This window comes from Petaurus breviceps, unplaced genomic scaffold (assembly GCF_028583685.1).
Source record: "Petaurus breviceps papuanus isolate PSGF00001 unplaced genomic scaffold, PetGlider_PUasm1.0 90845, whole genome shotgun sequence".
In the NCBI taxonomy this organism is placed as follows: domain Eukaryota; kingdom Metazoa; phylum Chordata; class Mammalia; order Diprotodontia; family Petauridae; genus Petaurus; species Petaurus breviceps.
This window is the reverse complement of record NW_027187359.1, coordinates 15,795,589-15,815,405: the sequence shown is the minus strand read 5'-3', so window position 1 is coordinate 15,815,405 and position 19,817 is coordinate 15,795,589. Positions and strand designations below refer to the sequence as shown.

The window sequence follows — 19,817 nt, the reverse complement described above, 5'->3', positions numbered from 1 at the left end:
GGGACCTTAGCAGCCATCTACTGCAAACCCTACCTGAAAAAGAATCCTCTCTATGGCACCCTTGAGGAGTGGTCATTTGGCCTTTCCTTGAAAAGCTTCTAGTTGGAGGCAACCCACTTCCTCCCAAGGCAGCCCCTTCCGACTCCAATTTTAAACAAGTATTTTGTTTTGTTTTGTTTTTTTTCCCTGACAGTAAGCTAAAATTTGCCTCTTTGGAAACTTCCACCCATTACCCTGTTTATGTCTTCTGGAGCCAAACAAACCCATCCTAATTCATCTTCTCCCTGAGATACTTGAAAGCAGCTGTCCAGTCCACCTCCAAACCTTCTCTCCCCTGAGTTAAAAGAGTTTCTTAGCAAGTTTACATATTCTTTTCTGTTCAAATACAACATAGAGATCATAGCACAGAGATGTTAACAAAGCTATGTGAATAGTTCTGTTAGTATCAATGAGTTAGTATGCATCAGGACTGGATAGAAAGAACACATGACTAGGAGTCAAGAGATAAGGGCACTAATCTCAGCATTGAATACATGAAGCATTTATTAAGTGCTTAATATGTGTGAAGCACTGCAGTAGGCCCTGAGGTTACAAAAAGTGAAGAAAAGTAGTCTTGGCTCTCAAGGAGCTCATATTCTAATGAAGGAGGCAACATATATGGAAAACTTTGGCTACGAATCAGGTGGAAAGTTCCAGAGATCCAGCAATAAAGCAGATAACTATGTGAATAAGCTAGGCAAGTCATTTACTTCTCCAAGGCAAACTTTCTCCATCTACAAAAAAAGGGAATTGGATTAAATGATTACTGAAATATAATAAATAAAAATAAATCTGAGATTACTCAGCTGTAATCTGCTGTGAAACATGAATGATAGACATGAATTAACAAAGGGTTAAAATTTGAAGGGAGTGAAGAAGGGAAGGAAGTGGAATGATTCTCTCTCTAACATCTCCTCCATCACACCTCTGCACCCTCAGATTTGGAAGCGGATGAAAAAAAAGGAAAAGAGAAGAGGAGGGAAAGAAGAGAATTAGGGAAAAGAGAGTTGGGAAGATGCACTAAAAGCACATGCACAGGTCAGAATTAAAGCCACTAAAAATAGGAGTTTTGGGCCTGAAGTCCATGAACTCATTTTAAATATTTCTTATAACTGTTCTTCAATATAATTGTTTTCCTGTGTAATTCTATATATTTTATTTTATGTACTTAGAAAAACTGTTCTGGGAAACAGTTCATAGGCTTCACCAGAATGCCAAAGGGGTCCATCACACAAAAAAGTTAAGCACCCTGGAGCTTTAAAAAAAAGGATCCTATCTCCTTGATCCATTCTAAGGATCATGATTACCTTTCATCTCCTCCCAGCCACACTGTCACATAAAATGCATACATACAAATAGAGCACAGAAACAAGGGCCACAGCTACTGTTTTAAGTGGAAAACCTGAGACATTTTGAAGGATTGAAATACTGTGTTAAAAGGATATAAGAAGTTCAGGATAGACAGATAAGGAAACTGTGATGCCTTTTCATCTGCAAGGTAAAACACTTTCCTGTAAAATTTAAGAAATGATCCTGGGAAGATGGTGGAGCAGGTGCCCTACACCCCCAACAGAGCTCAAAAAATAACAGTAAAAATAACCTGAGGACTGGGGCACCATTCCCCATACCTTGGGACTAGAACATGATTACGATAATAAGCTGCTAAAAATAAAATAAAGCAAAATAAAATAAAAATGAATAAGTAAAGGAGAAAGAACCTGACCATCAATAGCTATTATGGAGATAGAGAAGATCAAAGGAAGATAGTAAAGTTAAAAAAAAGCAACTCTTACTTTAAAAGATAAATGTCAAATGGTAACAAGCCCAAAAAAGTTCTTGGAAGAACTTAAAAAGGACTGCAAAAAAAAAAAACAAACAAAACAAATAAGAGAGATCAAGGAAAAAGTAGTGGAAAAAATAAAAGCAATCCAAGAAAATTGTGAAAAGAAAGTCAACCAACTAGAAAAAGAGATTCAAAAACTTAAGGAAGAAAATAACTCCTTCAAAACTAGAACTGAACAAGGGGAAGCTAATGATGTTATAAGATACCAAGAAATAATAAAACAAAATAAAAAATTGAAAAAATTGAAAATGTGAAATATCTCATTAGAAAAACAACTGATATAGAGAACAGATTGAGGAGAGACAATATAAGAATTCTTAGACTACCTGAAAGTTACAATCAGAAAAGAAATCTTGATAAAATATTACAAGAAACTATTAAGGAAAATTGCCCTGAAGTTCTAGAAGAAGAGGGCAAAATAGAAAAAGAAAAAAATCCACCAATCACTATCTAAAAGAGATCCCCAAAGGAAAACTTATAGGCATATTAGAGTCAAGTTTCAAAGCAACCACGGTAAGGAGGAAATATTACAAGTAACAGAAGAAAAATAATTTAAATACTGCAGAGCTGCAATCAGAATCACATAAGACCTAGCAGCATCTGCATTAAAAGACTGTATGTCTTATAATATAATATTTCAAAGAGCAAAAGAGCTGGGGTTGTGATAAAAAATAATTCAATGAAATTGAGTATAATCCTGAACAAAAAAAAAGAAGCAAATTAGATGCATGAGGAAGAATAGGGTAAATAGGTGGAGAAGGATAAACACTGAGGAAAGTAGGATGGAGGGAAATATACAACTAGTAATCTTAATTTTGAATATTAATGAGATGAACTCACTCATAAAAAGGAAACAGAATAAAAATCTGAATCTGACAATATATTATTTATAAGAAACACAATTAAAATGAGATATACAGAGTTAAAAATAAAGGGATGGAGTAGATTTTTTTATGCTTCATCTGACATAGAAAAGAGGGGTAGCAATCATTATCTCAGACAAAATTAGAGCCAAAATAGATTTAATTAAAAGACGTAAACAATGAAACTACACTATATGTCACCAATATTATACAATACTGTTTTAGAAATGCTAGCAATAACAATAAGAAAAAGAAATTGAAGGAAACAGAATGGGAAGTGAGATTAAAAAAACTATCTCTTTTTGCAGACAATATGATTATATATTTGGAAAATCCTAAAGATTCAACTAAAAAGTTATTTGAAACAATTAATAATTTAGCAAAGTAGTAGGATATTAAATAAACCCATGTAAATCATCAGCATTTTTATATATCACAAACAAAATCCTGTAAAAAGAGATAGTACTCCATTTAAATAACTGTAGATGGTAAAAAGTACCTGGGAGTACACATGCCAAAACAGACCCAGAAACTACATGAACATAATTATAAAACATTCTTCATATTAATACAGTTAGATTTAAATAGATGGAGAAATATTCATTATTCATTCATAGGCAAAGCCAATCTAATAAATTGACAATTTTTATCTAATTTATTGATTCAATGCCATCCCAATTAAATTACCAAAAATTGTTTTAGTGAGTTGGAAAAAATAATAACAAAATTCATTTGGAAGACAAAAGGTCAAGGATTTCAAAGAAACCAGTGAAAAAAACATACATAAAGGAAAGAGGTTTAGCAGTTCCAGATCTTAAATGATATAAGGTAGTAATTATCAAAACTCTTTAGTACTGGCTAAGAAATAGAAAGGTAGATCAGTGGAACAGAGTGACATATAATGCACAGTAGCAAATGATTATGTTAACCTTTTGTTTGACAAATGTAAAAATTTAAGTTTTGGGGATAAGAATTCATTATTTGGTTTTTAAAAACTGTGGGCAAAATTGGAAAGCAGTCTTACAGGAATTGAGTATAGACCATTATCTTAAACCATTTACCGAGACAAGGTCAAAATGGATGCATGACCTAGATATAAAGGGAGATATCCCAAGAAAATTAGAATATGGAAAATTTAAACTCTCAGACTTATGGATGAGACAATTTATGAATAAACAAGAGATAACGAACATTGTGAGATATAAAATGGATAATTTCAATTATATTAAAAAGGTTTGTACAAATAGAATCAATGTAGCCAAGATTGGAAGGAAAACAGAAAAGTGGAAAAAATTATAGACAGTCTCTTAGATAAAGGTCTCATTTCCCAAAAATATAGAGAACTCTGTCAAATTTATAAGAATACAAGTTATTCCCCAACTGATAAATGGCCAAAGGATATGAACAGTTTTCAAAGAAGAAAAGAAAACCACATATAGTCATAGGATTATATGATCATGAAAAAAATTCTCTAAATCATTATTAATTAGAGAAATGCAAATTAAAACAACTTTGAGACAACATTTTACACCAATCAGGTTGGCTAAAATGATAGAGGCCCCTCAACTAGAGAATGGCTAAACAAGCTGTAGTTTATGATTATGATAGAATGCTTCTGAGTTATAAGAAATTATAAGCTGGTTGACTTCGGAAAAACATGGAAAGATTTGCAAGATATAATGAAAAGTAAAATTAGCAGTACCAAGAGAATGTTGTACATGGTAACAGAAACATTGTCCTAACAACAATTTTGAATGACTAACTCTTGAGTATCATAAGTACACAAACCAACTACAAAGGACACAGGAAGGAATTTGCCATCTACCTTCAGAAAAAGAACTGAGAAATAGAAGTGTAGCATAATTCTACATATATATGTATAATATATATACACATGTGTGTATATATATTATATATGTATATATTTAATTGTAGCCTTCTCTAGAGTAGGGAGGGAAAGAAGGGAGAAAAATAATAATAAAATGTGCACAGTAGGGTGAAAAAAAGATTTAGGGAAACAAAGGAAGTGTCTGAGCAAAAAGGAAAGAAGAAAGTGGAAAATGAGACATATGGAAGGAGGAATTTCCTATGCACCTCTCAAAAAGCAAGAAAAAAGAAACTTTAAATATGGAACCTTCTTTGGTTTGTTTGGCATAGTGGTTTTGGCAAGTGATAACAAGGAATATTAACTACTTAGTTATTTGATGTGACAACCACAGTATAGACTATACTGTCAAACAAGGCCTTGAAGGGTATAGGGACCATTTCTTAGTATAAATATACAATAATGATGACAATAACAACTCACATTTATATAGCATTTTAGGTTTGCAAAGTGCTTTACAAATATATCATTTTATTTTCACAACAATCCTAGGCTGGGCTATTATCTTCATTTTACAGATAATGAAATCAATGCAAGAAGAGGAAAAGTGACTTGCCCAAGGTCACAAAGCTAGTAAGTCCATGAGGCTGTATTTGAACTGTGGTCTTCCTGACTCCAGGCCCAGATTTCTATTCACTGTACTACTTGCTTTATTCAAAAATGAATCACAGATGATCCTTTGATTCTAAATTGAGTTCTGAGAATTAGTCAGGGACTCAAATTTGAATTTATTAAATGTAGCCACAAAGTCAGTCTCCTTCTTTAACAAGAACCCATGAATAAAATTTAAAAAAAATGAACTTCAATAAAGGAAAATTGCCCTGATGTTTTAGAACCAGAGAGCAAAATTGAGGTTGAAAGAATCCACCAATCACCTCTTGAAAAATATCCCAAAAAGAAAACTCCTAGGAATATTATAGCCAGGTTCCAGAGTTCCCAGATCAAGGAGAAAATATTACAAGCAGCCAAGAAGAAACAATTTGAATATTGTGGAAACACAATCAGGATAACACAGGATCTGGCAGCTTCTACACTGAGGGATCACAGGACTTGGAATATGATATTCTGGAAGTCAAAGGAGCTGGGATTAAAACCAAGAATCACCTACCCAGGTGGGTACTGAGTATTATGTTTCAGGGGAAGATATGGTCATTCAATGAATAGAGGATTTTCAAGCATCCTTGATGAAAAAACCAGAGTTGAATAGAAAATTTGACATTCAGATACAAGAAGCAAGGGAAGCATGAGAAGGTAAACAGGGGAAAGAAATCATAAGGAATTTATCAAAGTTGAACTATTTACATTCCTACATGGAAAAACGATCATTGTAACTTATGAAACTTTTCTCAGTATGAAAATAGTTAAAGGGAATATAAATATGTATATATATATGTATATGTACATGTACTCATACATATGTGTATATAGGAGGGTATATGGGCATATGAATACATATGTGAGTGTGTGTATAGATGTGTACAGGCATACATAGACAGAGGGCACAGGACCAGTTGAATAGAAAGGGATGATATTTAAAAGGTAAAATTGAGAGGTGAGAGAGGAATATAATGAGAGGAAATGGGGAGAGACAGAATGGGGTAAATTATGCCATATAGAAGATGCAAGAGAAAATTGTTACAATGGAGGGGAAGAAAAGGAAGGCAAAAGGGAATAGGTCAATCTTACTCTCATTGAGTTTGGCTTAGGGAGGGAATGGAATATACACTAAATAGGGTATCTCACCATACAAGAGAGTAGGGGGAGAGGGGGGATGATGGAGGGGAGGGCAGTTTAGGGGGGAGAGAAGTTGGAAGCACCCACTTTTGAAAAGGGACAGGGTCAAAGTAGAGAATAGAACAAGTGGGGGGGGGCGGGATATAATGGAGGGAAATATAGTCAATCTTTCACAATATATCCACCATGGAAATGTTTTGTGTAGCTACACATGTACAACCTATATTGAATTGCTTATCTTCCCAGTAAGGGTGGGTGACAAGGGAGGAAGGGAAAGAATTTGGAATTCAAAGTTTTAAAATCAAATGTTTAAAAATTATTATTATTATTATCAATTTTTTACATGCAGCTGGGAAATAAGATATACAGGCACTGGGGCATAGAGATATATCTTGCCCTACTGGAAAGTCAGAGGGGGTATGGGGGAGGATATAGGAGAGAGCAGATTGGGGGAGGGGGTATACACAGTGGGATCACTGTTTTGGAGTGGTGGGTAGGGGAAAGATGGGGAAAAATTTGTAACTCAAAATCTTGTGGAAATGAATGATTTAAGCTAAAAATAAACATAAAATTTAATTTCAAAAAATGAACTTCAAGAAAGATTTCAACAAGTCTAAGAAACACAAGAGTTCAAGGGAAGCAGAGAATCTATAAAAGAAACAATTCTAAGGGTACAAGTCCAAATTTTAACAACATATATAGAGCAAGGACAGAAAAGCAGTGTGAAGTGCCAAGATGGCTCAATTTAGAACCAAACATAGACCTGTATGGTAACTGAGAATATTTAAGAGGAGAAAAAAAGAGACAAGAAAAGAAAGAGAGAGAAGGAAGGAAGGAAGGAAGGAAGGAAGGAAGGAAGGAAGGAAGGAAGGAAGGAAGGAAGGAAGGAAGGAAGGAAAGAAGGAAGGAAGGAAGGAAGGAAGGAAGGAAGGAAGGAAGGAAGGAAGGAAGGAAGGAAGGAAGGAAGGACAAAAAGTGGGAGAGAGGGAAAGGCAGAGAAAGAGAATGAGAAAGATAGAAGGAGGAGGAGATTATCAAGCAATGTCTTTTGGAAGAATAACAGAAGCTAGGTTTGAGTCCTGGAATTGACATTCATTCACCTTAGGCAAATCAGTTAACCACTCTGGCACTTCACACTGCTTTCCCCTCATATACATGACAAGGTTAAACAAGATAATTTCTAAAAGTGCTTTCCAGATCAAAATCTATGATCCTGTGAAACCCTGCCAGAAGGATAATGAATTTCAATAAGAAATATTGAGCAAAAATATTAGAGAATATTAGAATGGAAAACAAGGAAAGGAAATTAGATATCACAATGTATAGGAAGGTAATAAGAAAATAGCTTTCTCTTCCCCAAGGAGCCAAGGAAAATGTCACCTTCCTGACTAATAGAAGAATACAGTGATAGAAATCATGTAAAAAGCATCCTTTTCGGGGCGGCCAGGTGGCACAGCGAGTGAGAGCACCGGCTCCAGTGTTGAGAAGACCTGGAGATCGAATCCCGGGCTCAGACACTTAGCACCCACCCAGAAACACTTGGCCGTGTAACCGTGAGCAAGTTACTTAACCCCAATTGCTTAGGGGCGGCCAGGTGGCTCAGCGAGTAAGAGCACCGGCTCCAGTGTCGGGATGACCTGGGGATCAAACCTGGGCTCAGATACTCAGCACCACACCCAGAAATAATAACTGGCCATGTAACCTTGAGCATGTTACTTAACCCCAATTGCTTTAAAAAAAAAAAGCATCCTTTTCATGTATAAAGAGAGAAAGAGAAAGTGACAGACACAGATAGGATAGCAGTGATAAATTATAATTAAATATCTATCAACATAAAAACATGCTACATGAGATACACTGAGTTTTAGGCTAAGGCACTGTTGAAGTTGAACTGGAAGTAAAGGGAAGTTGTCAGTGCCCTTTGACCTCTAGGCCCCCAAAAGAAAGGAGATCAGACTGGAAAGCGGTGTCAAAAATACAACTGTTGCTGGCCCATGACTAAGAAGTCCATTTGATATTTTCTGTGATCAAATCTCCATGCAATTCTCTTACAGAGCTGAACACACAAGAGCTCCCAGGCGAATTCTGATAAAAATGTAATTCTTATGTTATTATGTGGTAGATGATCACTTCTTACAGAAGAAACACACCATCAGACACAAAGGACACCTAGGGATACCTGAACAGTGTCCCTCCTGTAGGCACTAGATCATACTGTCTCCAGCAGAAAAAAAAAAAAAAAACTTTGCTTACATCTCCCTGTAAGCAGATGCAGTGTCTGGTGCAATCCCCAAGGCCACTGACATTAGCCACTGCTTCCCTGCCTCCACAGTTCAGCCGCATTTCTTCCAACACTATGCTGGCTTAAATACTACAAGGATATGTGTTTTCTTTGGTGCGGGTACTCTAAAATCACATAGATTGCAACACTTTACACACACACACACACACACACACACACACGACTCAGTAGGTCTTCCAGAGTTTCTATAGCCAAAAACTTTATACTCATTGGATCACATTAGTGTAGTGCCTTTCCAAAGTTAGCTAGGCTTGTCCTCAGACATCAGATAAAACAATCCATCCCTGGAACTGTATGTGAATCCTTTCCAGCTCTCAACTTCACAAGACCTATCAGTGCTGGCATGCTGTTGGCATTTTGTCTGAGAAGGCAGGGTCAACCTACAACTCATGATGAGACATTAGGTTAGGAATGTTGTGGAGATTGTCACTCTAAAAAGAGGAAATGATCAGAGACTTGTCTAATCCCAGTTGTAACTCAAATCAGTAGGGTATGATAACATACATCTTAGAGTATCTGAGAGGCTGGTTGTGATATTATGATATATGGCCACTAGTTATTTTCAAATGCTTAAAGGCTATAATTTTGAAAGAAAGAGTAAGAAGTTGTTTGTTCAGGCATTTCTAACTCTTTGTGACCCCATTTGGGGTTCTCTTGGCAAAGATACTAGAGTGGTTTGCCTTTTCCTTTTCCAGCTTGTTTTACAGATGAGGAAACTGAGACAAACAGATTTAAGTGACTTGCTCAAGATCATATAGCTAGTAAGTATTTGAAGCCAGATATAAACTCAGGAAGAAGTGAGTCTTCCTGACTTTAGGTCAAGCACTCTAACCACTGTGCAACCTAGCCACCCCAAAGAAAGATGTCAACACTCTATCAATTATAGATTCTACCAGTTCATGTCAACAACCACTTAATTCACTATATACTAAGTAATTTTCAACCTTATTATATTTTTCTATCAGCATAATTCCCCTGAAAAATCAATAGAATCAGAAAAGGAGAGATAGCAAGTACAGACATGAATGTAAATTTGGTTCCTAAAGCTTCCTTCAATCTAAGGAACAACAACCCAATTGACCACTTAGAACTTAGAAGACTTTGAGCATTCATTTATAATTTTGGAATATCATTTTAATCCCTCTTCATACAAGGTATGTTGCTTTAATTTAGAATCTCCATACAAACTTTTTTTAATATAACCCAAAGGGAAACAGCAAAATGATTACAAATTATAAGCCTAGTTTTAAAAAGAACTGGAACTCTTCAATGACAGTTCAAAAACAAAAGCATATTAATTGAAATTTTCTCAGTCCTTAAAGGCTTCCAGGAATGAGAATATCTATAACCTCTTTTGCGGAATCAATTGATAAAATTTTGTGGGAAACTTTCAATTTTATTAAGATATACAATAGACATTAACTGCCTATTGTATATAAGCCATTGTGCTATGTACTCAAATAAAGAATGTTGAAAGATTTGTAAAAAAAATAAAAATAAACTAGAAAAAAGTACCTGGTTTCTTGGGACATTTCTGGCATTTGTGAAAGCCCCATGAAGTACCCACAGTGCCACAGCAGTCTTCTTGCTTTGAAAGTCCAGGGAGTGCTTTACCACACTGCAATGATTAAGTGTGAAAAAAGAAAGTTAATATTAGTGTAAAAAACACTGAGCTCTAGAATACTGCAGCATTTCACAGTCACATAATAAAATAGTTCCCTTGTTATCCATACAGTTGGGGAAAGGTTTTTGTTTGGTTACTTAAGCATCTTTTAAACAAAAGCCAAAACAGACTTATGTGTCACTAAAAATGAATATTTCCAAGTAAGTAATCCCTTCACTGGCACTTCTAAGCCGATGACTCAGAAAAATCTGTCACTATTCAGGGCACTTAACAAAACTTTTAAAGTTCCCTGAATACCCTCTCTTTTTTTTCTTTTAAAGAAAACACATAAGTTTAACAGAGAGTTTCAGATGTCTTTTTTCAACTCTATTTTGGTAGTCTTTGTGGCATCCTTAATGCCTAAATATGACTCAGAAAGTCCTGGCCTCTATGAAGTTCGCAATTTTGTTATCACAGAGGAACATGTGGCAATAAGGCAGAGGTGACTGGGAATGGCCTGATTCTGCATGCCAGCTACATGGACAAGTCTGATACATATCACAGATATAAACAGGTGAGGGGGCAAATTCAGCTAAATCAACAAGAGACAAGCTGGTACTTTCATAGCCAGAAAAGTAAGGTCTACTGTTTAAGAAGTCAGATGAGTTGCTGAGAACAGAAATAGTGTGCAAGTTCAATGAAGTTCAATATTGGGAAAAACACCATGCCCTGTTTTACAAGTCAAACTGTATTTATGATTTAATTACCATTTTTAATCAGCTAAATTGGAAAACAATATTCCCCACGAATAGTCAGCATCATTACATATGCAGATCATTCATTTACTGCACCCCATAAGTACTGCTTAAGTAAAACTGGAACAATCAAGATTTTCTATGTGTCTATATTCAGTTCACAAATTCTAATTTTCACCATGGTTTTCTCAAATTTTCAATTCAGAGGGGATGAAAACAAGCTGTTCCTATCTTTTGCATCTCAAAAAAATCAAGGTGCAAGTTTTCATTGCACAATTTAGGCTCCTTCATTCCACTGCTTTATTTTTATAGGTCCACAGCCAAAAACAGCACAAACTGTGTCCAGATCCATTAAGGGGCAGGGGAGGTGCTATCACAATATTGTGAGATTCTGATACCTATAAGGCATAAGAATGAATTGAAAGGGAATGAATGAAATCATGGTTTTAAATGAAGGAAGAGGGGAGAAATTTACATGTGTTATATTAATTTTGTGTTGTTGTTCAATTGTGCCCAACTCTTGTAACCCCATGTAGGGTTTTCTTGGAAAAGATACTAAAGTAGTTTGCCATTTCCTTTTCTAGCTCATTTCACAAATGAGGAAACTGAGGCAAACAAGGTTAAGTGACTTGCCTAGGGTCACACAGCTAACTGAAGTCAAATTTGAACTCAAGAAGATGAGACTTCCTGACTCTAGTCCTGGCACTCTATCCACTGTACCACCTAGTTGCCCCAACACAATTTTATGATTCCTTAATAGAAGTCTAGAACACAGAAAGTTGTAGTCCTAATTGTGCAATCTATTTCTGGAGTATTGTTTTTAGGTCTAGATGCCACCTTTTGAGAGAGAACCTGACAAATTTGTGTATTCAGAGATGGAATAGCAGGATGGTGCAAGGTCCAAAAGGCAAGATATATGAGGAATAGGACATTTAACTTAGAGAAGACAAAGTGAGGAGAGGGGAGGTTCTAAAAACTATCTTCAAACATTTGAAAAATTTTCCTATGGAATAGAACATCACCTTGTTTTAGTGTTGCATCAGGGGAGGGGATTCTGGGAAGATGGAGGAGTAGATCAGAAAATTCCAAGTTCTCCAGATTTCCTCCACAAACAAAACAAAATAGTGCCTTGGGGTGAATGCAGAGCAGCAAACATAAACAAGAGTTGGGGCAGAGCAGTGATCTTCCTGAGACAACTGGAGAAGACCTGAGGAAAGACACCATGATGGAGGTTTGGCCTGAGTGAGGTGCAAACACCTCCAGGCTATCTCCACTGAAAAAACAAACAACAAGCCCTGGGGGCAGCTGGGTTGGGAGGTAGCCTCAGTCTGAGTCACAGATAGTACAGTGGGGCTCAGACATCTGAGCAAAGGAAGACTGAAGGACCTTCTGCTGCAGAGGGACTCCAAGGCCAGCTGTGCTGCCCAGACACCATCCTGGGCTACAGCTGGAGGCTGAACATGAGAAGGAACCAGCACACATCTCATGAGTGCAGAAGCAATGAGGGGAGGATGCTGCTGGCTATGGGCACTTACAGGATACCTGAGTTCTTGGTTTCAGTTCCAGGTCATAGAAGAGAACTGAAGATTACTGCCACATATGGAGCAAGAGCATTTCCAGAATAGTGTGCCTGGGGGCCTGGCTTAGAAGTTGGGTGCAAAGCTTAAAAAAGAACAGCAAAAAGGACCTGAGGTCAGAGGCAACATGCCCCTCACCATAGGACTAGAGGTGATTATAATAACAAGCTGCTAAAAATTTAAAAAATAAAATAAAAATGAGCAAGCAAAGGAGAAAGAAACCAACCTATAGACAGCTACTATGGGAAAAGGGAAGACTGGGATTTGCTTTCAGAAGAGGATACTGAAGCAAAAAAAAAGTCTCTCCTACCTCAAAAAGAAATGTCAAAAGGTCACCTGCCCAAAAAGAGTTCTTGGAAGAATTTAAAAAGGACTTTAAAACTCAAATAAGAGAGATCAAGGAAAAAATTAGAAAAAAAAATAGGAACAATCCAAGAAAACCTAGAAAATAATGAAAAGAAAGTCAACCAACTAGAAAAGAAGATCCAGAATATTAAGGAAGAAAACAACTCCTTGAAAACTAGAAGTGTGTGTGTGTGTGTGTGTGTGTGTGTGTGTGTGTGTGTGGCGGGAGGCGGGGGATGGGGGGCATCTAGGTGGCACAAGGAATAGAGCACCAGCCCTGGAGTCAGGAGGACCTGAGTTCAAATCTGGTCTGACACTTGACACAAAAACTAGCCATGTGACCTTGGGCAAGTCACTTAAACCCAATTGCCTTCCAAAAGGTGCAAAAAAAAAAAACTAAACTAAAATTAGTCAAGAGGAAACAAATGACATTGTAAGACATATGATATATATATATATATAATAAAACAAACAAAAAGAATGAAAAAATTGAAGAGAATATGAAACAGCTCATAAGAAAAACAAATGATCTGTAGAACAGATCAAGAGGAGAACATATAAGAATACTCAGACTACCTGAAAGCTACAATCAGAAAAAAAGAATCTTGATGTAATATTATGAGAAATAAAGAAAATTGTTCTGAAATTTTGGAACAAGTGAAAGCAGAAATAGAAAAAAATCTACCAATCAACACCTGAAAAAGATCCCAAGATGAAAACCTACAGGAATATCATAATGCCAAAAGCTTCAGGTTAAGGAGAAAATATTACAAGCAACAAGAAAAAAAATTCAAATACTATGGAGCCACAATTACACAAGACCTAGAAGCTGCTATACTAAAAGACCACAGGTCTTGTAACTATAGATAGATATGTGTGTATGTGTACATACATATATCTATATCTATGTGTGTACATCTATGTACATATCTATGTATGTACAGGTTTGTACATCTATCTATATGTGTGTGTGTATATGTATATACACATATATATGCATATGCATATGTATACATACACACAAAAGAACTCAGGTTGTGGCCAAAAATGACTGTAAAGCTAAGCATGAGCAGCTTTTGAGAAGAATGCTGCTGAGAACAGCTTTCAAGGTTCTAATTACACAATATAGTGAACACTCTATTTATTCAATAACAAATCAATGCAAAACATTCACAGAAAATCAAGGTACATTATTCACAATGTTACCACTTATGACAGAAAATCAAAATACAGCATTCACAATCACTTATCACTAAAATGGCCACATAGTTTTCACCACAGTGGTCACAAAGTTTTGAACAAAGAACAATTATTTAGTAACTCAATCATTCAATCATCTCAATCATTCAACCATCCTTAAGGAGATTTGCCCCCTTAAAGGACAGCAAATACAACAGTCAAAGTTCTCCATTCATGGGTCACACTAAGTTACAAATCAGTCACTTATTCGGTTATCAGTCAATTAAGTACAATCATTTAGTCAATCAATCATTCAATCAATTCAATCATTCAATTATCCTTCATCATTCACTATTTGATCATCAGAAAATACACAGACCCTCCACCCCTAGGTCACTAGTAAATTACAATTTCTCAGTCAGTACATAGTATCCAAGTAGTCTTCTTTCAGTTTGACTCGGGGTGATCTCTCAGATTCCCTGGATCCCCTTCCATGGTCCCAGATCCTACCTGGATTCACCAAACTGTAACCTGGGTTCAAAGGCAGACTTTGAGCTCCAAGGTCCTTGTCCACCTCCCCACTCACTTCCTGTTCCACACTGAAGCTCACAGCATCCAGTCCACCTTAAATCCTTCACAGTCTCTGTTCCCAGAAAGTCAAGGCTTAACAAAGCCACAAATAGATTCATACAAAGTACCAGCATCACAGTCATGCTTCCTCAGTCTGCAGCAGCTCCAGCTGGCCCTTGGACACCTTTGGCAGCTCCCAGAAGCTCGGCTGGCCCTTGGACTAAGCAGCTCCTCAGAAGAAGCTCCAGCTGGTTCCCAGAATCAAAATCACTTCACCCAGTTTCCCAAAATCAAAATCATTCTCTCCAGCTTGGGGGGCCTTTTTTCTTCAGCCTCCCAGCAGCAGCAGTTTCTGCCTCCATGAAGCTTGCTCCAAGATCTGTCTGACCCAGCAGGGACTTCTTATATGCATATGGCATTAGCTCCTTTCTGTTTCAGCCAACCCCTTCCTGTTACATCAGCAACAGGAGTTCATACTTTCTGTTTCTTTAACAGAGGCTTCATTAATTACTAAGTGCTAAGTACCTCTCAGCTTGGCAATACAAAAGGAACTCCAAATTTCATTACTATTACACTTACCCAGCAAAATTAAGTATAATCCTGAATGAAAAAAAAAATGGACATTCAATGAACTGATAGACTTTCAGGATTTTTTTGCAAAAAAACCAGACCTCAATAGAAAATCTGATATACAAGATCCAGGAGAAATAAAAGATAAACAGCAAAGACCAATTACAAGGGATTCAATAAGGTCAAATTGTTTACTTTTTATATGTAGAAATAGATTGTATGCTTAAGATTGTCATTATAATTGGGTAGTTTGAAAGAAAAATTGGGGAAGAGTAGAGTATGATGGGGTGATTCTAAAAAAAGCAAAACTGTGTAGGAAAAGGTAAAATCTGTAATTATACCATACTAATGAGCTGTGAGAAGAACTGATACAGAGGAATAAGATGGGGGTGGAGGGCTGGTAGTACTGGAACCCCATTCACATCAGATCTAGGCTAAAAAAGGTAACAACATATACATCTAGAAGGGTATAAAAGTCTTCTAAATTTATAAAGAAATAAGAGGGTTAGTAGGGAACAAGATAATGGAGAGCAGTATAGAAGGGTGTGTAAATTAAGATTTAGGAAGTGGGGGAAGAAGAAAAGAGAGGGACCCCTAGAGGAGTGGGTAGAACAAGGAATAGGGGAGAGGATAAGGAAGAAATTCGTTAAAAGAGAGTGGAATAGGGAGGTAGAGGTTAGAAAAAAAACTAGAGGAAGGAGAGAGTAAAAGGAGAGGCTGAGAAGGACAAGAGTGAGGAAAAATAGGATGGAGGGAAATACACAAATAGTAATTATAACTTTGAATGTGAATAGGATGAATTTACAAATAAAACAGAAATGGATAGCAGAATGGATTAAAAACCAGAATCTGACAATATGCCTCTTACAAGAAACACACTTTTAAATGAGAGATACACATGGAGTTAACAATATACTACAAAGATTATACATTATGATGAAACAGGATCCATACCTAGGGTATGAGGATGGTTTAACATAAGGAAAACTATTCACATAATTGATTATATCAAAAATAAATGTAACAATCATATGATAATATCAATAGATGCAGAAAAAAACATCTGACAAAGTACAACACTCATTTCTATTTAAAACATCTAAAGGGGGGTTGCTAGGTGGTACAGTGAATAGAGCGCTGGCCCTGGAGTCAGGAGGATCTGAGTTCAAATCCAGATTCAGACACTCGACCCACTTACTAGCCATGTGACTTTGGGGAAGTCACTTAACTCCAATTGCCCTCAAAAAAAAAAAAGCAAAATAAAATAAAATAACACAAAACATCTAAAGGAATAGGCATAAATGGACTTTTCCTTAAACTGATAAGAAACAGAGCGGGAAGATGGCGGAGTCCACTTTGGCGGCACGGGCCGCTGCAGGGATCATTCAACCGCTCAATATTTTGGTTTCATCAGCCCTCCAAAATTGCTCCAACTCCGTGCATATGATTTCCACGCTGTCTTCACGGCGGCTTAGCCATTTTCAAACACCACTTGTTTCTCCTGCTGCCAAACTAGTTCCACCTGTTACCTGTGTTTCCCCAATAATAAGACACTGTCTTATTATTTTTTTGGACAGAAAAACACCAGAGGGCTTATTTTCAGGGGACGGCTTATTTTAATGAACATTGACAGCAATTTTAATAAACAGGTAAATGTGAACAAAAAAATGTACCTTTATTCAATAAGCAAATCACTGGGGAAGAACAGGATGACGCACTCACTGCTACAGCTCTGATTGGATGCAGCTCGGAGCGCGGCGTGCTTTTCACGGGGGGGAGGGGGGGACGGTGCATACAGAGGGTACCGTAATGTAGCGTGTAGCGCAGGGGATCACCTTCACTACAGTAGCAATCTCAATAGGGCTTATTTTCGGTGGAGGGCTTATTTTAGAGGAATCTTACCGTGTTTCCCCAATAATAAGACACTGTCTTATTAAATTTTTTGGAAATAAAAAAATCAGACGGCTTATTTTCAGGGGAGGGCTTATGTTGTCCTGCCTCAGCTCTCCTCCGCAGCACTGCTCTCAATGGCGCCAGTAAGCAAATCACTGGGGAAGAACAGGATGACGCGCTCACTGCGCGGCGTGTTTCGGGGGGGGGGGGACGGTGCATACAGAGGGTACTGTAATGTAGCGTGTAGAGCAGGGCATCACCTTCACTACAGTAGCAATCTCAATAGGCCTTATTTTTGGGGGAGGGCTTATTTTAGAGGAATCTTACACAGTAAGGGGAGGGCTTATTTTCGGGATAGGTCTTATTATCGGGGAAACACGGTATTAGTCTTGCATGTGGACACCCTTCGGCAATCCTTAGCAGTGTCGCCCCTTTGCTCCCAGCCGTCCTACAACTGCCCGTCAGAACCTTAACATACTGTAGTCTAAGAAAAGGAAAACGGAAGTCTGTGAAAGCCCTGCTCTACAGGTTCCTGCGCCTGCACTGTGGTCTTTGGGTGAGGAAGAAGGCCGGTTATAAGAAGAGGCTGTGGAAGAAGAAGGCTGCACGGAAAAAGCGCCTTCGGGAACAGGTGTTCTGCAGCAAGACTCAGAGCAAACTGCTCGACAAGATGACCACGTCCTTCTGGAAGAGGCAGAACTGGTACGTGGATGACCCCTTCCAGAAGTACCATGATCGCACCAACCTCAGAGTGTAGGCCTGAGCCATGGCCCTCCGTACAGAGATGAGTAAGGGCAGCAATGCAGAATGCCAGAATAAATCAGACAAATAACAAAAAAAAAAAACTGATAAGAAACCATTAGCAAGCACCATTTGTAATGGGGATAAGGTAGAAGCCCTCCTTGTAACATCAGGTGTGAAACGAGGATGCCAACTGTCACCAATATAATTCGATATTGTATTGGAAATCCTAGCAATAGGAATAAGAGAAAAAAAGAAACAGAAGGAATCAGAATAGGGAATGATATAATAAAACTATCTTTTGTTGCAGATGATATACTTGGTAAATCCTAAAGACTCAACTAAAAAAAGTTAATTGAAATAATAATACCAGCAAAGTAGCAGGATATAAAGTAAATCCACATAAATTGTCAGCATTCCTATCTATTATTATTACATTATTATTATAGGATCCTGCAGGAAGAGATGGCTAGTGATACTCTAGACAGTATAAAATACCTGGGAATACACCAACCAAAACAATTCCAGGATCTATGTGAACAAAACCATAAAAAAAACTTTGTACCCAAATAAAATCAGATCTAAATAAATGAAGAAATATTCATTATTCTTGTGAAGTCAGGGTCAATATAATAAAAATGACAATTTTACCAAAATTAGTGTATATATTCAATGCCATCCCAATTAAATTACCAAAAAATTATTTTACAGAGCTAGGAAAAAATAATAACAAAATTCATTTGGAAGAACAAAAGATCAAAATATCAAAGGAACTAATGGGGAAAAACATAAACAAAGGAAGTTTAACAGTACCAGATCTTGAACTATATTATAAGGCAATAATTATCAAAACTATCTGGTACTGGCAAAGAAACAGAAAAGTAGATCAGTGGAACAGAGTAGACATACAATCTACCACAGTAAATGAATTTAGTTACCCAGTGTTTGACAAGTTCGGGATAGAATTCATTATTTGGTAAAAAAAAAAAAATGGGAAAGCTGGAAAGCAGTCTGGCAGAAATTTCGCATAGACCAGTATCTTACACCATTTGCCAAGATAAGGTCAAAATGGATGTGTGACCTAGATATAAAGGGAGATATGACAAAATAATTTGGAGAGCATGGAAAATATTATCTATCAGACTTAAGGATAGGTTAACAATTTATGAACAAACAAGAAATAGAGTGTTGTGAGAAAATAAATGGATAATTTTGACTACGTTAAATTAAAAGGATTTTGTACAAATGAAACAAATGTAGCCAATATAAGAAGAAAAGCAGAAAACTGGGGGAGAAATTTATAGACAGCTGCTAAGATAAAGGTTTCATATCTCAAATGAACTTTGTCAAATCTATAAGAAGTCATTTCCCAATTGATAAATTGTCCAAGGAAATGAACAGGCAATTTTCCAATAAAGAAATCAAAACAATTTGTAGTCATATGAAAAAGTGCTCTAAATAATTATTGATTAGAGAAATGCAAATTAAAACATGCTTGAAATGTCATTTTATACCTATCAGATTGGCTAAAATGACAGAAGGAAAAAGTGACAAATGTTGGAGGGGACCTTAATCCATTGTTGTTGGATCTGTGAGCTGATCCAACCATTTTGGAAAGAGATTTGAATTATGCCGAAATAGTTAGTAAACTGCTTATACCCTTTGACTCAGCAATACCACTGTCAGATATGTTTCCCAAGATAAGTAGGGAAAATGGAAGTGAACCTACATGTTTGAAAACATTTATAGCAGCTCTCCTTGTGGTGGCAAAGAAATGGAAATTGCAGGGATGTCTGTCAATTGGAGAATAGCTAAATAAATTGTGCTATATGTTCATAATGGAATATTACTCTGCTATAAGAAATTATGAACTCGATTTTAGAAAAGCATGGAAAGACAAATAATGGAAGGCAAAATG

The 19,817-nt window shown here is 36.8% G+C and overlaps 2 protein-coding genes across 11 annotated transcripts in view; one reads left to right on the top strand and one right to left on the bottom strand.

The window, feature by feature from the left end:
* The window catches only part of LTBP1 (latent transforming growth factor beta binding protein 1), a 484,412-nt gene that overhangs the window by 204,821 nt on the left and 259,774 nt on the right, over positions 1-19,817 (bottom strand). For all 10 annotated transcript variants that reach the window (XM_069072171.1, XM_069072175.1, XM_069072174.1 and 7 more), the window contains one exon: positions 10,182-10,284. In XM_069072171.1, coding sequence (XP_068928272.1) covers positions 10,182-10,284 — 103 coding nt within the window. The remainder of the gene's footprint in view (positions 1-10,181; positions 10,285-19,817) is intronic.
* Positions 16,606-18,003, top strand: LOC138149187 (large ribosomal subunit protein bL35m-like). Its single transcript, XM_069072182.1, has 2 exons — positions 16,606-16,789; positions 17,517-18,003. Exons 1-2 carry the CDS (start codon positions 16,607-16,609, stop codon positions 17,913-17,915), a joined length of 582 nt encoding a protein of 193 aa, XP_068928283.1. The 5' UTR covers position 16,606; the 3' UTR covers positions 17,916-18,003.